Consider the following 19,459-nt stretch of genomic DNA (forward strand, 5'->3'; position numbering starts at 1 on the left):
TGGATAATAAATTCAGTACATTAATGTGATGATAAGTGTGTTAGAGAATATATTCTATACTGTGAATAATAATATAAACATGAAATATTTCAATTTAAAACAACTCTGATATCAGTGATTTGCAGGCGAAAGACATTCTTTGGCTGACATGCAGAGATATGTGCTATTATAACTCATCACATCTACTACAGGTAGCATCAAAACACAATAGGAATGTTAACAGGGATGTTCCTAACCCCCCAAAATAATGCCTATGTATATAATTTATATTTTTGTTTTTTTTGGAGAGTTATATGTTTATGTACTATTTGTTTTTTACGCTGCACTCAGTCATCACAAAAAATGCATTAAGTAAATCTCAGATAACTGAGAAAAATGAATGATATGTGTCTTTTCCCCCATTGTTGTCCTCTTATAGTCTCCACCCTTGTTTACTGAGCTGCGTGGGGTTGATCGGCTCACTCAGAGATATGAGTGTGTATGTACAGACACAGAGGGGGAAAATATAGTTTGCATAAAGTTGGCTAAGCATTTGACCTTGATTTTCATTGTTACTGTTAAAGATTAAAGTAGACCTTGAAAAAAATCATGAAATCATATCTAGTAATATATCATATGATAGAGAAAGTGTATAACACAGCTTTTATTTTTTCACCAAAACGGGCTGATGTCAGCAGGCTGTACTAAAAAACATCATAAAACATCAAAGTTTTAGTATAGCCTTTGCTCTTAAGTGGGAGTTATGCTCTCTGAGTGCTCTTGTTGATACAGTGCTCCATGTATTCTCCCACTGTACATTATTAAAAGGAAGACCAGAGGTGTTCAGAAGGAAAGGTCAAAAGTTATCAAATTGGATTCTTATTATGTTTTTTTTTTCAACATTTCGTTTTCAATACATAGCTTAAAAATTGAACATCGGAGTTTCATAACATTATAAGAACACCTTTTTGGGATAACATCAATCTTCCGTAGAAAGTAATTACAGGCTCCTGGTCTAACGTAAAATCTGGCACTCGACGGTGACCAGAGGGGAAAGCGGGAATGTGAAGTCCAGTCCGCAGTTTGCGGCTCTCTCAGCGGTTCTCGGGTTTCAGCTCGGCGCGTGCTCTACGCCTCCTGCTTTGTGTTGTCAGGCAGAGAAAGACGCGCCATTCAGGGTGGCGTGTGTCCTCGTGCACGGTCGCAGAGTCGGCGCGGAGGACTGAATCACATCTAGTTAATTTACTCTCTCCTCTTAAATAGTTGACTAATATTTATAATTTCGTTACCATGTCGGTGGGAGTGGAGTCTGGATTCTCAAGCGAGGAGGTCTTAAACAGCCGCTTCCCTCTCCATCGGGCTTGCAGGGATGGAGACGTCGGTGCCTTGTGCTCCCTCCTTCAGTGCACATCAAACCCGGCCGACCTCACGGTGGAGGACACTTTCTACGGCTGGACGCCCATACACTGGGCTGCTCACTTCGGAAAGGTATCGCTTCTGTCCGCCCGGGTTTTAGTTAATGGATATTTTTTAGGCGAAATGTTATCCAGAAGGAGCGTCGTCGCTCTTCGACATCATGAGGCTCGTCTCGGCCATTTCCTGATGTTTCCATTAACTGTTAGCTGATGAGACGAAGAAGCAGCCGTCCCTGAGTGCAGGCAGACAATGGACCGTTGAAGTTAAAGCGATACTTTTTAAAGCTAGTTTTCAATTAATTGTATTAGTATGCGCAAAATTGTAGGTACGTTTTTACCTAGTGTTGAACAGGAACCTTATTAATATTAACTAATGGCTTTAGGCGATAGGTTTAACACGAAATTCTAGCATTACAAGAGCCACAAATGTTAGCTAACGAGCAGTTAGTTAAATTGGATGTAGCCTCGCGGACTGTAGCAGGTTTGCAGCTAAAAAGGGTGGTTATTCAAACTGCTTTCAAGCCAACTCCCGGCGCTAATGACTCATTTTTAATGAAGCGTTTGAGTGTAAAAAATACTCGTGGTAAGACTTGTTTAACAAACTGCACATTAGAAAAGAATAGGCCTCACGTTTGTACAGAGACTGGATTCATACCCCGAGGCAAAGCTTTGATAATTGTGCCTCGAAAACCCAGTCAGCCCACATAGGAGCGCTTCTTTTTTGCCCTTTTTCGGCTGCTGTAACACACTTACTTGCCTGTACCTGCCCTGTCTCAGAATGCAGGTAATGGACCTGTCTGACTGTATGTGCAATGCACTTGTGTCTTCACAGCTCGATTGTGTGATGCGTCTGGTTCAGGTGGGCTGTGGTGTGAACGCGGTAACCTCCAGGTTTGCACAGACGCCCACTCACATTGCTGCTTTTGGGGGCCACCCTGAGTGTTTGTTATGGTTGCTTCAAGCTGGTGCAGATATTAACAAACAGGTACGATATCAGACCCACTCACATCCTTTTTCACAGAGTTTCCTGAAGTGACATGTAAACTGCATTTGTTACAAAGTGGGACAAGAGGAAAACACAATAGAAAAAAGGGACAATGGTTTTTATGTGAAATGAAAAGGAAGCAGGGGAGAGGGCGAGTGAAAAGAGCAGAGGAGCATCAGGGGTTGAGCTCAGATAATCCCATTGAAGAGGATAATTCTAATTTGGGGTCACGGCCCTGACAGTGTTGCTGCTCACTCCTCCATTTGACCCACCAATGCCCTCATATTCCATTTTATTTCTTTATTTCTTCACCATATTTCCCGAAGCAGCCACTGTCAGACTGTTGAGTGCCTCACTCATCCCGTCTTTTCCTCTCCGTGGGATTTCATGCACAGACGGGCTCATGCACTGAGGCTATATTTGATGCTCCACTGCACTACTGAGAGGAATCAGATTAGTGGGGCACAGTGACATAACATATTGTCGTCATCAGGAACCACATTGCTTTGCAACTCCCACTGAATCTGCTTAACGTCTGTGGAAATAAACACAAGGGAAAGTTCTCAGATTTGCGGACCTTTTCCTCTTGAGTGTGTAGCATTTTATCTTTCCTGGGATTGGGCAGTAGGAAAGTGTGATATTTGAGCGCAGCCTACGTTGCATTGTGGTTGGGGAAAGCTGCCTCACCCCCCCCTTCCCTCAGCTGCACTCTTACTAATGTGCAACTGTAAATGTGTGTGGGCGGCAGTAATGTCTGGGTGAAAAGTTCAGGCTCTGTCCTGCAGAGTTACACCCTTTTATAATTTCCAGTATGTGCTTAGGATGCAGTAATATGTGATACATTTGATAAATACTTAATTGGTAATGTCTGTCTGATACATTCTATATATAACTGCAGTCTCTTGTCATCACTCAGGACTATGTGGGCGAGACGCCCATCCACAAGGCTGCTCGTGCGGGCAGCCTGGAGTGTATCAACACTCTCTTGATTCAGGGAGCGAAAGCTGAGTAAGTCCTGTGATCAGTCCTGTGTCATCATTTCTTTTCCTCTGTACTATCCAGCATTTTAGTTACACCTTTACAAGGGATCGCCACCAAACTCACATCAGTACAGTTGTTAAGTCTAAATGTTTATTCAGTTTCTTCAAAGCTGCAAATATGTGATCTGCAAAATTAACAGTGCAGGTCTTAAACATAAATTTGTAGAAGGTGAAGAATGTAATTACTAAGATTAAAATTTTTGATATTATATTATATTAACCTCAGCCAAAAGGAACGCTGCTCTAGAAGCGGTTACTTTACTTTAAATCAGTTCAGGTTGTGTCTGTATATAACTTTTAACAAGATTTGAGCAAATGACTGAATTAGTCATTTAGCTCAACAAAATAAAATCATCTTTGTTTTATTGTTCATGGGTTCATTAAAAATGTACACCAGACAACGGTGTAGACATTTACATCCTTGAAAATGTTTTTAGAAGTTATAGAGATGCATTTTGTGAAACGGTAATAATATAGCAAAGTTAGCTTGCTTGACATGTTAAACATTAACAGAATTGGTGGCGTTTCCTTGAAAATGTGACACATTTTGTTAATCCTTAAAAATTGTTGTTTTTCATTGCAACAATTCACATTAAGTTGCTCTCTGTGTGTAACATGATCAGATAAGACATATTCCACAAGTGCCTGCTTGTGTATTTGAATAAGCAGACGTTTATTACCTTTATAGTCTGCTACACTTTATGTGTGTTACAGTAAAAGTTGATTATTAACTCTGCGTCTCGGCGTCTTTCATCTAGATGGCTGACTTTTTCAATCCAGCACGATTATTACACAAACATGAGGGCAACTTAATGTAAAGGTTGATAAACTGTTTAATTAGTAGGCCATGTTGCATGATCTCTGTTAAATCTAGAGTGTGGTTTTCTTTGTTAACATTTGTTTTAAAGATTTGTGTCTTAAATACACAGCTTAACTGGGTGACCAAATGCACATTGCCTTTTTATCTGAATACCTCTTTACTGTCATTGTGGAAAGGCTGTAAGGTGTTGCATTGAATGAAAATGCATTGATTAGGTGGCCGTGTTTGGAAATGCAAAATCTTTTTTTTTTTCTTCTTCTTTTTTAAGTTTTTGCAAGATTGTTTTGGCTGCTCTCATGTCCACCTTTTTCAAGGATCATTAAACTTAACAATAATATCTGCATTGAGCAGATCTTGCACGATAAATTTAGCTTAGTAGCAGTATTTTAGGAGGTAGACATAATCTCCTCTTGTAGTAATGATCAGTCACACCTTTACAGTTGTTTTGCCAACATACCCATTTATAGAAAACATTGTTATCACTGTTGTTCGATCTGACGCATGAACAAAGAAGTGAGAGCCAAGACTCATTTTTCCTGTTTGTTAAATTTAGCTTCAAGACTGGCAGGACTTGAAATAACAACAGCTATATCGTTAGATCATAGCTGTTATTTTCCTAAAGGTCATGTGAATAAGCCTAATAAATTAGGCACCCAGTTTACATACTCACAGCTTACCTGTGTTATCCAGCTGTAAAACAAACAAAACAAAAAAAGCCTTGAGTTGATTCTCACTAAAGTAGGTTACCAGGTTTGTAAGTAGCTTTTTAATGCACAAAGAAATTAAAGGTTGCTGATTACTTTAGTCTTAGGAGTTTAGATGTTAGACTCAACATGTTTTATTTGTTTTTGTTTTTCAATTATGAAGTCTTGCAGCTTCATTTTCTGCAACATACTGTCTGCCTTTTCTTTGTGATCCCATTAGAGAACAGAAACCCCAAGCTACCAAGGAGTTTATATGTATGTTAATTTTTTGTAGTCTAATAAATCTTTGTTCACCAAAAGCTCTCTGTAAAGAAGGTAAATCCCACCATGAAGCAGTAAAAGTGAGCTTTAGGTATAACCATGATAATACTGAACATAATCTGAGAGCAGTGCTGACTTTGGGCCTTGTTTCAGTAAAGGAATGCAAACAGTGCTCACACGCCTTTTCAAAAGGTTTTAGAGACACACACACACACACCATGCATAATCTGTTCCTCATAGTTTCACAGAGTGCGTGTCCCAGAGTCATAAAAAACACTCGATAGAAATTAAAAACACTTCATTTTCTCCTTGTATAAACACCCTGGTTGCTACGGTTGCCTTGGCAAATTAAATCCACTGCTTTCACGCAGAGAAGCTCAGCAGTGGTTCACACAGTGTGCATTTGGTTATCAGCTGATGAGTATTATATTTTTTGATGAAAATGATATGTGATTTTTTTGTTTTGTTTTGTTTTGTTTTTCTCCCTGCAGATCACAGATATTTAGTTTAGTTTATTATCAAGTTTGTTTGTTTTTCATTTATTTAACTTATGACTCAGAAATGTAGCGGGGGCGCAGCTGGAGGGAAGACTAAGGCACAGCAGGTGGGACTGGGGCTCATGACAAAATAACAAATTTCAGCATCAAAGGGCTTTCAAACATCTGCTAACAAAATATTCCAATGTTAACAAAGGTTGACAAAGAAAATAGTCTGCTGTCATGTGCAGTAAATATTTGGTGGCAAGGCAGCAAATGAACCTTGACGTGATAATTATTCAGGCAATCAGTCGTTGGTAGCACTCATGGTGCATTATATCTGATGCATAAGAGAGAAATATTTTGCTGGGAAAATATTTTTGTGTATGCAGTTTATACTATAATAATACAACTCTGCAATACATAGTAGTCTACATCATATACTACTATATGAACTAAATTGTGTTCTTAGGCTTTTAGTTTTTACCCTAATTTTTAGTTGTAATGTTTAATTCAAAATATGTGTAATATACTAAGTCTAAAATACTGTGTTGATAATCTTCTAATTTGAATCTGTTAGTCAGGACAAACAGCTCTAAATCTACTCATTTAGCGCTTTGGTAATTTTTTTATTATAAATGCTGTTATTGAAGTCAAAGTTTCTGCATTTTCTTTTTGGAAGTTAGCTTGAACATTGAGTCTATTCTTTGAGATCTATTACTTGAACAGCCATCTCCATGTCACATTTCTTTCATGTCAGATTAAAGCTCCGTGATAGGCATCTAAACACTTCCTTTGCCCTCCGGTCCACTCACTGCATTATGGGAGCGAAGCTTCAATAACAAGCACGTTTTTACTGTGGAGTGTTTTGTGCAGGATCTAAGGCAGTAAAATGGATTAAGTAGTGGATTATGAATGGTTTATTCTTAATGGAAACTCACATCAACATTACCATGGTTATAAAAGAAAAGCAATGCTTCCAAATATTTTCACAGAAGCCTTTGAGAGTACCTTTTTACAGCAAAGCGGCTAAATTATATTTCACGCAAACAGGATGTCCTTGTCACATTGATTATATGAACAGTGAATGAATGAATGGGTTTTATTCAGTCGCTTAAATCTACATTTTTCATTGAGGATTTTCCTCAGTGGGCTGTTCATCTTCTTGGCTTTGTTTTATGCTTGCTTTGTATTACATTCTCTTGAACACACTTGTCATCTGAGATTTTCAATGGGGAGAAGTAATTCATAAGTGATAAAACTGTAAGCTTTGACTTACAGACTTTGTCAGAGCATTTTGCAGCTGTGACTGTTTCTGCTTATCTTCACATTTTCCGTGTGGAAGAAAGAAGAGACACAAGAGTGTGATGTACTCATTTGATTCATTAGAAGGAAGTGCTCTTGAAAGCCTTGAATTACGTATGAAATACTTTCATTCCTTTGGCCGTCACCTACAGATGCTTTTATGCACCTTTTTTTTTTTTTTTTTAATGAGTGGGAACAACATTAAGTCCACCTAAACCTGAGGTTTGTGTTATTTTACTCAGTGGTGTCATGGTTGGATAAAACTTGGGTCCTTCTTGAAGCATGCCTTGACGCTCAGCAGGCATTTTGGCAACACCTCTGTGCAAGCGTTTCTGCTTCAGTCTAAAAGATTGGGTTGACAGTCATAACTTTTACATAATTCCTTACTGGAACATAAAAACGATTAAATAAAACTCTTCAAAACTTTCCCCAGTGTCACAGTTCATCATGGTTTTATTTGTAGCTCTGTCCCGAGTGCTGACAGGATCAACATCTTTGGCTGTTTGCGCCAAGTCACTTGAACGAACGCCATCTTAAATCCTATTATAAATACACTACCAAGAAAAATGATAAGGACATCTATAAACTACTCGTAGAACCACTCATAAAGTAGATATATGGTAACTAAATTAATCAGACCCAGCTTTATAAATACGAGCTTTACTTTGCCTTTTGAAATCCAGTATTTAATTTGAATCATAAAACCAATGCTCTGATTTTGCTCTAGAACGCTAAAATAAACTTAGCACTAAAAATATATAGACTTTTTGGGGGGTAGATTTCTAAGAAATTCTTTTTTGTCATGAGCCTCAAACTGTAAAGGTGGTCCAGTAGCAAACTAGCAGCAGGTAGGCCAGTGCTTAGAGGCTGCCAGTGATGAGCGTAGTGCAGGCATGCTTAGAGCAGCTGAGTGAGATGGGTAGATTTGCATAACATCATGTACTGAACTGTCTAATGCTAACATCATCCTGTTGCAATGGTTATTCACTGTCATTTCACTGTACCAAATATTTTACGTTATACACAGAAATGTTTTCTTTTGTATGTCACAGTATTAACCCTATACAATATCATAGTCTGTTTTGACTTCTAATCTTTGTCACCTTTTCCTTTATGAAAGTGACAATAAGTTTACAAAAAAAGTTTTCTATACTGTTAACAGAAACAGAACCGTACATCTTAATGTTTTGCAGCCATTGAATTGGAAATGACTTGGTTTTTTCAAGTAATCCTAGAAAGGGGGAGAATAGACACTGCTGAGTCTGCCCCGTTCCCTGGGATAGCCGCACTGTTGTGGCATTGAGTGTTCTCACTATCGCTTCCTATCTACACACTGGCAAACTGTTGAGGTATTTCTTGCGGTGATTGGTTTTAATGCTAGGTTTTTTAATAAATCAAAACTAAAGTTTTAGACCTGCATGCTTTGCTTATTATCCATGATTGTTCCTGTATTTAGCCTCTTTTTTTAATTTTATGATTTGTCTTTATTTTGTGAACTAACCATAGGAGTCCTTTAAATGGACAGGGTTAATCACGTGAGTCCCATGTCAACATGTAGCATGATAATAGGCTGCCTCTGGAAGGTTAGACAATAGTTAGAGAAGATGCATATTGTGTGCTTAGGCCCGAAAAGCAAAGCATACCAGGCATTTACAAAGAATTAACGCTTCCTTTTTTAAGTTGTTTTTTTTGTTTTCGTTGTTGTTGTTTTTTCTTTTAAGCTATACACAGCTATCCATTTTGTTGGATTAGTGATTACCATAGATGTCAGGTCTCACTAAAGGAATAATGGTTTAAATTATTAGGGAAATAGAAAAGGGGCATATTGTTTCAGTTATGTGGAGGGAGATGTTCAAGCTGATGTTCAAGATTTGGTTTGGAAACAAGTCAATGCTGGAAATGAAGCCAGAGAGTCTAATAAAGAAATGAGAGAATTAATTTGCAGCAGACTTTATCTGAAAACTTGAAATTTGCACTTATAGTCGGGCATTTAAAATGCCTGGCACTCATGAGTGTCTAATGTTTAGCTTCCTCCTTAAGAGATCCACAACATATACACACACATAAAAAAATCACTGCACCTATAACCTCCTCCCTATCTTTGACCAACCCCACAGCAGAGCTGCAGTAATCTGCAAGTGTCTCTGCAATCACTCATTTGATATTGGATATAAGATTTCAAAACGAGGAGCAACTTTAATATCTTAAGTGCTTGAAAAGGGAGAGGAAATCTCATTTGGGGATGGTTGAGGTGAAATTTCACCCTTGTCCAAAAAAAAGGCGTAACCACTGAGTTCCTCTAGACAAGAATTAGGGCAAGTACTTGTTGTACCATTATCATACAATAAGTGGACCTTAATGATTAAGATTAGAAGATGTTAGATTTTTATCACAGTAACAGTATGTTATTCTGTGCCTATCTGGTCCACTGGTTTACTTAGGGAACTGTGTTCAAAGAGAGACAAATTTTAACATTAAATTCTTATTTAGTATTATACATGAGAATTATCTATTCCTTAGAGTGAGACTGATCCATCTACCATTTAACATGTAAATGATATTCAGTTAAAATGTAACCTCTTGGATTAATCCTTTGGAAGCGTTAATTTTGAAGGGGACGGGTAATGTGCAACAAGTTTATTGTGTGATTTTTACTTGTTTGATTTTTTTTTTTTATATATATATAAATCTTCAATTCTTTATAAAATGTTTTTTCACATGCTCTAGTTCTTGAAATGTTTATTTCTGCACAACTGTTTAGATAAAAATGCAGAAAACGAGCAGTTTCTACACATCACGAATGACCAAACAGCAGCTGTGTGCTTTAAATCCTGCCTCTTTGTGTGGAAGCTAATATCACCTGGTTTTAATTTAACACTATAAACTCAAAGTTCAATGAAACAAAATTTATTATTTATTCCTAAAATTTCGGTAAATCATTTTAGTCATGCATGAAACGACGTGACGATTGCTTTCAACGTTTTTCCTGTCGTGTTGTTTAAAAAAAAACAAACAAAAAAAAACCCAGTCCAGAGTCAGATGTGGGCCAGCGCTCCCAGTTCTTTGACAAAGACTGAGCTGTTTGGTTAGAGAACTCATTTCACAGCATGATGACATTTAGGCCCCGAACAACGGCAGTATTGTTTTTGTAACTGGCTGAAACAGACAAAAGAAATTTCCATCATTAAGCTGCAAGAAATGTTTTGGTTGGTCAATTATTTTCTGTATCCTTAAGCAGAATAATCAAATTTTATATTAATAGCACCTTTTTTTTAATATAGTTTTTATTTTATTCCTGTGTAGTTTTTTCTCCTTGCTGTCCACATTTTACCTCCAGTTGAAATAGTTTCCACACTTTAATGCTGTTTGAAAACTGTAAATTTGTGAGGGGGAGGGGACACAGTGCTGTTTGTTCATTCATTACTGCTCCCAGAAAGTTACTTTATCACTGCTGCAACTGGCTATGGTTAACACAGAGTGCACAGACTATTTAGAGTTATTTTATTATGTTTTTTTTTTTTGTTTTATTCTCTTGCTCATTTTTCTTGAAACAACATGAGGACAAGTTCACTTTAGCTTCACATTCTCAACAAAAGAAGAGTGGTGTTGCTTGGGTGCTGCAGTTCGACCTTGATTTGTTCTCGCCCTAATCGTTCACTCTCTGGAGTTTGTTTTGAAGATTGCATCATAGTCTTCACCCTCTTCTGATTCTCTGACTCATCTCTGGGGATTTTGTCACTTTGCCAGTCTGTCATTTTCTTTGCTGGCTTTTCCACATGGACATTGACACAGAGAAGACAACATCACTGCACTTTCAATGCGGCTTTGCAGAAATCCTTGAACTTTATCGGCGTTGGAGACGTGAGATGATAACCGCTTCTCATCCTTCGCAGAATGCTCCTTGATGTAGCCCGTTTGACGCGGTCCACGGATGTGATCTCCTGTGGATGCAGCGGATCATTTCATACATGTTCAAGTGCATGTGCTCAGCTGTCTTAACCATGTCCGTTTGCAGCAGACGTGTTTCCTTAATTATGTGGAAACAAGTGAAATTTTTAAGTTTCACTCAAGATGCAGATGATCCCAAAGGGATCAGTCGTCATCTGTCATGAAGATGACGAAGAGGATGTGAGAGAGGGTAGAGCAGCACAGGCTATTTCTATACATCTGTGTTTGTCTGTGTGTGCGAATATTTGCTTAATGAATGTGTGTGCGTGCGTTTATGTATGTATGTATGTGCGTGTGGGGGTGTGTGTGCCTACGTGTGCGCGCTTGGGTTTGTCTCATTTTGTTTGTGTTTTATTTGTGTAAATGGAGCATACAGTGAGTGTTTCTAACACTCCCTTTTCTGTTGTGCAGTATGAGGAATGCCAGTGGGCTGACTGCTGCTGACCTGGCCCACGCGCAGGGATTCCGGGAGTGCGCTGAAATACTCTCCAATGCCCAGAACTTCCAACAAAACATGGCTCAGTCTCATAATGGGGTTTTTCTGAATGGCATGAGCCAGAATGGGTGCCACACTTACCCCACCATCCAGGGACGCAGCTTCTTGAATGGTATGCCCAACAGAAAAAGGTCTTTCGAAGGCATGGAAGCAAACCCTGGAAAGAAGGCTAGAACTAACGGTAAGTTACTAAGCTGATCAGGTCTGTTCAGATACTTTTTTTTCTCTTCTGTTACCTTTTAAAGGAAATTGAAACTTTCAAGACATTATTAAGACCCTCAGCCGTAAAAGGTTGATGGTATAGTGTCATGCACACCAAAGTTTGTGAATGCAATAACTCGAGAACGAAACAGTATAAGATTTTGAAATTGATGCCATCGAGTTCAAATCTCAGTGACCTTGACCTCAATGTCAAAGGTCAAGATAACTTGAAAACCAAGTGAAGTAGGATTTTGAAATTGATACCATCAGTGTATCTAGGAGATTAAGGGTGTAAGTCTCTCCAGGTATTTACTTTTTAAAAAATATTTTCTGAAGTCTTTCCTCCAAAGGGTCTTGTTAGACTTTATTCACATTTGACGTGAGTCACAGCAATAGTGTGACACAGTGACTCTTTTTATTGATTATAATTCATTTTCCTGATATTAATTGATTATGTTGAAACACAAAAGGATGTTGGGTACTCAACTTCTTTTTACAGTCAGCTGTTTAAGTTATTTCTAGCATGCATGATATCCCCATGAATGACAACAAAAAATAATTCAGTTTTGGTGAATTGGTGATCAGCAAATTGTCATCTACAAACTATTTTCTTCTTTTCATCACAAGACCAAGTCTCTGCATGTATTTTTAGGAAAAAATCTGGGTTAATTGTATCTTCAAAGCAAATCTTTCTTTAAATGGATGGAAGAAACATGTCCTGGCTCTCAGCTCACTGATTTTTCCTCCCGTCTTGACTCTCAGGTTTTTGCGTGGAGCCCAAATTGCTTAACGGAAATGGGCCACTAGATGGAGCTGGAGATGCACAGATGGAGAGCATGAACATGGAGCTGGCAGCGACTGTAACCTCAGGTGGGCCAGGAAGCTTTGCATTTGGGATGAATGGGGTTGCACCATCACAAGGGCCGGGGCCCATGGATCAGGGGGGACCAGCCAGGTCGAGCCCCACAGCTAAAGAGCTGGAGGTCATCACTGTGGCGTCGATGCAGACCCCCTGTCGCTGCACCAACTCTTATGCCTACTTGTAAAGGGCTTGTGTGTGAAATGGCACACGCTTATGTTCCCATTTGTATGTTTGTTGTATGTTTCCTTTTTGAGTAATGCACAGATATCAAAATACATTTGTTTTGATTTGGTGGAGAGCTTCCTTTGAAAGATATTTAGGTGCGTGCGTGCGTGTGTGTGTGTTGTATTTTCTACTTTTCCATGTACCTGATTATACTCTTAAGGAGAAAGGTATTAATATGTGTTTGTTATACAGATATGTAGTCAGTGCATACGTCCAATTATACTGACAGTTCTTGTGTAATGCTTACTTTTTATTAGGTTTTAAATAAAAGGATGATTTTGTTTTGCACAATTATACCACGTTGTTTGCATTAAAAGTGCAAATGTTTATATTGGCTTCATAAAAAATATTTAGACACGTCTTATTATAACGCTCATAACCTTGTGCATTATTGTATAATAAGAAATAAGGAAAACTTCATTTGACACCTGATGTTGTGAACACCAACCTTCTGCTGCCAACACCAAAAAAAATAGTAATGTTCGAGTTTGTTTTTCTCCCAGTTTAATAAATCGGTAAATATTGTTGATTTAAAATGATATTTAATAGGTGACATTTATGTGAAATTGGTATCTAAGCACTTTTTAAAACATACATAAAGAAAGTCTCTGGAAATTTCGCATTTTATATTGAAGAATGACTTTATGCCAAAGCATATATGAACATGAATGTAGCTTTTAAAATTTACATAATTCACTGTGCAGCTTTCTTGGAGTTTCTAGATGCCCTTTAGTAACATTTACTGGTCCATGAGAGTAGAATTGGTTAACCCCTCTTTTTCACCTTTGTCATTGATTGGTCTGAAATATGATGAATGTTTACTGTGTGTGTGTGTGTGTGTGTGTGTGTTGGTGAACTTTTAAGGTAACTAGCAGCAAGGCTTGCATTTGCGTGTGTTACAGAAGAATACCCAGTGTGTTTTTTAAATTAATATCAGGCCATATTGCAATCGGTTGTTATGTATAAACAGTCCTGCTGAAAAAAAGTTTGCATGGTTTTTTACACTTTGCAAAAAGCCTTATTTGTTAAGCTGCGTTAAGTAATCCAAACGGTAACTTAATGTACGCAGTGTTCAAATTTTATAGGGGGGGGGATTCTTTCTGTATTTTGTAGTACTATTTCATGTTGAACATGGTTTCTGTTTTTGTTTTACGTGGCAGAAGGTTTGAGTGTGTAGTCTTTGAATCTGGGGCATCCAATGTTTTGAGTACTGAGCAGGTTTAGCTTTGTACTTTACTGCTTGACATCATTAAATGTGTATAAAGTTTATAAATGTGGCCTTTGTTTTCTTGGTGTATCCTCGTGCTCTTTTTTTCTCCTGTCTCACAACATCTGTGTTTATTTTTTTAATTTTTTTTAAAATGCTTACATTTTTCAGATGATTGCAAATACAGTGCCTTTGACATTTTTTACAATTCTGCTTGTGATGTTGGGTCATGGAGCTTAAAAGACTTGTGATTTTTCTTGTGAAATGACACAGAACTAGGTCACGGTGGTACAACGCAAATTGTATGTCAGAATTACTCAGATCAGGACGTGACCTATTTTAAAACAAGGTCTCAGGTCAAAACTTTTGAGATTACATAAACCTGTGGAGTCTATTTCGCAATTTATTGATCTCTTTTTTTTTTAAATCCAAAGAGTTGGATACCACTTTATGTGTGTTGAAAGCTGGCCATGTAATAGACATTATTTTTACGTGGCTGCTTACAGAATTGTAGTAAAAAGAATTTTAAATAGTTGTGCAAAACAAAATCGCCCCCTGCCTCGTTTGTTCTCTATTAGAGGCAGGAACACGATCAAAACAATTTGTTTGCCCTTTTGACTATTTGTTTCATTTACAGTGGCAGGTGAAAGACACTGTGAGGACTTTTTCTCAAACGGCCCAACAGCAGAAATCCTCCTTGACCACCACATCCACAGCGGCTCACCTGAGATCATTAACACTGGAGGCAGTCAGGTGGAGCACCTGAAGTCTGTGAAAGCGGAGCAGTTCTATGACTACACCCTCTTCAGCACCATGCTTCTTTACCATGGATCCTAAAATACAAAAGTGATCTTCCTGACAGCTCTTCCTTTTTGCCTGAAACTCATTTAAGCCTAAAAAAGCATTCATTCGCCTTAAAGCCACAGAGTGGTCACGTTCATTGAATTTCTTTGTTTATTAACAGCAGAGCCACTGTTCTGGATGGGTCTGAAACTGCATTAATAAAGCAGCGTAAAAAGTGTATTTTTGTGTTGTTAAAGACAAAAAAAGTTAATGTTTAGTTCTTGTTGTGATTTATGCTACAAATAGCAGTTTTCTTTGAATACACTAAAGTAAGCATTTGAGATGAACCACTGCCAGTGCTGAAATTTTTTTTGTCTCAATATGTTAAAAAATGGAAACACATAAGATGTAATTCATTAAAAAAAGGTTTTCCAAAGTTTGATTTTTCTCCGTACATCTTGTTCTGCTTCCTGCCATAGATGGCTTATGAAATTATGTGTGTAGAGAATCATGGTATTCTACTTTCTTTTTCTATCCATTAGATATCTACATTAAAGTTATTGGTGTGCTCGCTTAATACAGAAAACTGCTTTAAAAGCTGCACTCTCACGTGCTGGCACAGCTGTCTCAGGGCCGACCTTCATCATAGCTGCGCAGCATAAACATCCCGTCATCGAGGCTACGTCACCGTGGCCACGTCCCGCGCCACCCTTAACTCGAATGCGGTGGGGAGTTGATTCCAATCAAATAAAATATTGTATTAGATAAATCTATCGTGTTGAAAGAAAGTACAGCGTTTTTATAGAAACTACTTATGCTAACAACACAAAATGTCTACTGACATTTTCATGCTAGAAATTTCAAGTTTGCTTAGTAATCGCAGATGTCCCCGCCCCCCCTCCCCTTCCTTCTTGATGTGGTATCGTCCTGTGTAAATCTATGTATGCAAACCAGCGCGTCATATTAGCTTTGTAGGACGACGGAAGAGTCGGGCTCCCTTCTGTAAGGTTTCTGTAACGTTCTCAAATTACATTAACTATAATACAGGCAAATAAGCTCCTGTCAACTATTTTGCCTTGTCTGTACGTATTCTTCAAGTTAAGCTATGTCAACCCCGGCCAGAAGAAGACTTATGAGAGATTTTAAACGGTGAGTTGGTGTACAGGAATTATGCCGACATCGTTAGCCGTTTTGACAATTCGCAGCTATCATTATGCTAGCTTGTGCTAGCCCGACATAGCTAATCACTGTTTTTTCAGGATATAGTCAATTTAGGAGTTTCCTGTGTAAAAACAACCACAAGGCAACCGCTATAGATTATTGTATGCTTCTGCGAATGTGAATTATTTATGTGAAATATTTTTTTTTTCAAAGCACTTTGTCTTTCCGTGACGCTAACGGAGCTAGCTAATGCTAGCAGGTTGGTTGACTAAGGCTTCTGTCAACGTACAGCTCCTAGCTGACTCTTTGAATCTTTTAGCTTTGAATATGCGTGAGGAGTGGCCGGACGGTTTTCATGGTTTAAACATTTTTTTTCAACGCATTCAACCCCAGTGCTCCACGAATGTATTCCTTCCGTTTATCTTATATTTCCGCTTGATAGTTGCGTTGTTGACCAGCGCAAACGGTTCGACATCCCTACGGTCGCAAACTTACAAAAGTTTGAGTTAATGAGGCAAATAATGACGCCAAGAAGCGAAACAGAATAAAGTTAGATTGTTATGTAAATTTCCGAGTAGAAATCAATATGTCAAAGGTGAGAAACAACAGTAAAACAAAGCGAATGCCAGGCCGTGTATTGGCCTTCAGCTCCGTTTATAACCGTAAGGTAACACTGCCCACGGAAAATGTTTCGGGGTTTGTTTCTTTGTAAGCGATTCTGTTTATCGTAGTGAGTTACTGGACCTCTTCGGGGTCCTTAAACGTGTTTTGATCTCACTGTAAATCGAGCCTCTGGTCTTTTGATTATGTCATATTTGAAGTATTCAGGAATGTGAGCAGGTATTTGGGACGAATATACTACTGATATGGCTTTTTAAATGTTTTCTTTTATTCATGTTAAGTTTAATCTTCAGTGAATTTTGCGGTGTTCCGGGTATTTTGTATTGTGTTTTGTATTTTTTATCTTTATGTGGAGGGGCCAAGATTTAAGTTCCGAATAAACACAACACTTTGTGAAGGCAGGTGACTCAGTTATGTGGAGATAAGTGCCAATAAATGGGTAGTGATTGAGCATCTCACAGTAGAACAATTATATAATGTTTCTGAGGCTTCATTGCAAGTTAGGTAGTTATGCTAATTTTAAAATTTAACAGCTAACTTTGAGCAGGCATCTTATAAGCATCTTTGTCGCTCATGATGTAACTAATTCTGTATTTAATAAATAATAGTTCCTACCGTTTGTCATTAATGGCACTGACATATTGTGTTAGGAAAAGGAAACCATGGCAACAGCTGTGTTTCCAAGTATGGTATGTTTGTTTGACCTTATAAATGTGGGTGTGGTTAGACAATGAAAGGAGACATTTGATTGTGAAATACACCTTTCTGTGGACTCAGTGGAGAAATATTGTCTCTGGTCATTACCTTTGAGGCCTTGAAACTTTGCTTCAGTGTATTTATTTACTCAACCTTTTGGGTATGCAGTCTACAAGAGGATCCTCCAGCTGGTGTCAGTGGTGCCCCTTCTGAAAACAACATCATGGTGTGGAATGCAGTCATTTTTGGGTAAGAAATTAATTTGGTTCTGAAGTGTAGATCTTATTTTTGTTTCTGAACAAATGACAAAATATCGCTTTTCTCTAAATTCACAGCCCTGAAGGAACTCCCTTTGAGGATGGTAAGTACCCCATTGTATATAGAGATAGATAGAGTTAAATGTAGTAACTTAATCAAAAATCTCCTTGAATAGCATTAATTGAAAGAGACCCCTCAAGTCACATCTCCAAAGTGTCCTCAGTTGGTCCAAAATCTCATATGTGTTCCTTTGTTTCAGGTACATTTAAACTCATCGTAGAATTCACAGAAGAATATCCCAACAAACCCCCTACAGTGCGATTTGTGTCAAAGATGTTTCATCCAAATGGTAAGAACATGATCACCTGCTGCCTCGTTATAGTGTTATTTGTGGCCTGTTAATAATTGTTTTTTCTCCACAGTCTACGCGGATGGCAGTATATGTTTAGACATCCTACAGAATCGTTGGAGCCCCACTTATGATGTGTCTTCTATTCTAACATCTATCCAGGTAAGAAGTGTCAATATTTAACAATAAAAGAAAAGATCACATTATTATGGCATATTATTGTTAATTTGATTATGGAAACATTAAGTGCATTTCCAAATCATTGTGGCAATATTATAATATATAATAGAAATAATATGTATATATTTCTCTGAGAAACGAAAAGCTGCTACTGCAAATCCAGGCTCATCCAGACTAAGTTTAATGTCAGTGTGTAGGACTGCAGCTGACCACACACTGATTGAATAATCTCCACTGATATCATATGAACTAAACAAATGTCCCAAAGTGTAAGCTTAAACATATCGGTAACATCTGAGAATTTCTGAGAATATTATTTTCTTATATAGCAACTCATTTATAAGGTAGTGTTGATTCATTAAGTGCTGTTAATACATGAAAATAATCAATATTCAAATGATAGAAGATTAAAATTTATGATTGAATTCAAAAGATTAGATTTTAGTTTGTAAAAGTACAGTGGCAAACTGGAAAATTCTCAGTATTGTGCAATAGCTAAAGGGCATGACAGTTTTGTTTTTTGTTCCATCTTTTAGCAGTACTGAGTAGATGAATGAGTTGATTCAGGTTTGTTGTTTTCCATTTAAATATTCTTGCCTTCTGTATTAATCTTCTCTCCCCCTGCAGTCCCTGCTTGATGAGCCAAACCCCAACAGTCCGGCCAACAGCCAGGCAGCTCAGCTGTACCAGGAGAACAAACGGGAATATGAGAAACGCGTCTCTGCCATCGTAGAACAAAGCTGGCGAGACAGTTGACCTGATACTTGTGATTGCTTCTCTCCCTCCATTGTTAAGCTGTGTGTGCTGCAAGTTTTAGTGGAATACCTCTTAATTTTTTGACCCTCCCCTCTTTTAATTTTAAGCTTTTATGCACTTTACCCTCAACTTTCCATCATAAAACATCTTGTTCCTGCCCAACAAAGAGGGCCTTTTTTTTCTATTCTCGCCCCCTTTTTAAGTTCATCAGGGGAAATGTGCTGAATCTTGCCTTGATGTAATATCATTATGGACTTGAGGGCCATTACTTAAAATCCTGGTGTGTTCCAACTTGCTCTAATAACTCCATGATTAATTATGTTTTGTGTCTCAAGAGGGTACATCGTTAAGTCATGGGTCCTTTTCTGTTGTGAGCCTGATTTGTTGTCAGTTTATTTTCATAAGGCAGTTGGATACTGAGCAGCCTGATTATCACAGACTACAACTAAATCACCTTTACACCATGTCCTTTGCTGTGTTGTGAACTGTTACATGCATGACGGAGTGTATTCACTTTCCCGTTCACTTATGTATATAAGAAACCTGCAACTGAAATTATGTACAGATTTTGCACTGGTTGTCCCCCATGTCACCTTTTCCAGTACTTGTAAATAAAAAAAGGCAAAGTCATCCTTGTATGGATATGCATTTTCTTTCAAGTTGTTAGTGCACAAGTTATTTTACTTTCCAAGGTTTGAGCATAAATGCTGGTAGCAACAATGGCCACTTGC

At 38.0% G+C, this 19,459-nt stretch overlaps 2 protein-coding genes across 3 annotated transcripts; both read left to right on the forward strand.

The window, feature by feature from the left end:
• Window positions 1-1,109: 1,109 nt before the first annotated feature.
• Window positions 1,110-15,147, forward strand: ankrd10b (ankyrin repeat domain 10b). The gene is made up of 6 exons (XM_006788317.3): window positions 1,110-1,467; window positions 2,227-2,379; window positions 3,296-3,387; window positions 11,345-11,610; window positions 12,393-12,500; window positions 14,562-15,147. The coding sequence occupies exons 1-6, from the start codon at window positions 1,270-1,272 to the stop codon at window positions 14,759-14,761; spliced, it is 1,017 nt and encodes a 338-aa protein (XP_006788380.1). The 5' UTR covers window positions 1,110-1,269; the 3' UTR covers window positions 14,762-15,147.
• A 535-nt stretch (window positions 15,148-15,682) lies between these two features.
• Window positions 15,683-19,358, forward strand: ube2al (ubiquitin conjugating enzyme E2 A, like). Of its 2 annotated transcripts, XM_087829749.1 has the most exons (7): window positions 15,683-15,709; window positions 15,806-15,856; window positions 17,354-17,434; window positions 17,521-17,546; window positions 17,703-17,792; window positions 17,866-17,954; window positions 18,600-19,358. In XM_087829749.1, the coding sequence occupies exons 2-7, from the start codon at window positions 15,813-15,815 to the stop codon at window positions 18,726-18,728; spliced, it is 459 nt and encodes a 152-aa protein (XP_087685875.1). In that variant the 5' UTR covers window positions 15,683-15,709; window positions 15,806-15,812; the 3' UTR covers window positions 18,729-19,358. The 2 variants fall into 2 exon arrangements, with proteins under 2 accessions (XP_087685875.1, XP_006788381.1); XM_006788318.2 differs by having other exon boundaries at window positions 15,688-15,856.
• Window positions 19,359-19,459: the final 101 nt, after the last annotated feature.

Source organism: Neolamprologus brichardi, chromosome 16 (assembly GCF_056152115.1).
Source record: "Neolamprologus brichardi isolate AB-2024 chromosome 16, ASM5615211v1, whole genome shotgun sequence".
Classification (NCBI taxonomy): Eukaryota; Metazoa; Chordata; class Actinopteri; order Cichliformes; family Cichlidae; genus Neolamprologus; species Neolamprologus brichardi.

Bases quoted from the DNA above. Each gene is read 5' to 3' on its own strand.
- ube2al (XM_087829749.1), top strand. From the start codon at position 15,813: ATGTCAACCCCGGCCAGAAGAAGACTTATGAGAGATTTTAAACG. The intron at 17,435-17,520 runs GTAAGAAATTAA...CTAAATTCACAG, and splicing joins TGGAATGCAGTCATTTTTGG to CCCTGAAGGAACTCCCTTTG. The intron at 17,793-17,865 runs GTAAGAACATGA...TTTTCTCCACAG, and splicing joins AAAGATGTTTCATCCAAATG to TCTACGCGGATGGCAGTATA.
- ankrd10b (XM_006788317.3), top strand. From the start codon at position 1,270: ATGTCGGTGGGAGTGGAGTCTGGATTCTCAAGCGAGGAGGTCTTAAAC. The intron at 1,468-2,226 runs GTATCGCTTCTG...GTGTCTTCACAG, and splicing joins GGGCTGCTCACTTCGGAAAG to CTCGATTGTGTGATGCGTCT. The intron at 12,501-14,561 runs GTGGGCCAGGAA...TTTCATTTACAG, and splicing joins GGCAGCGACTGTAACCTCAG to TGGCAGGTGAAAGACACTGT.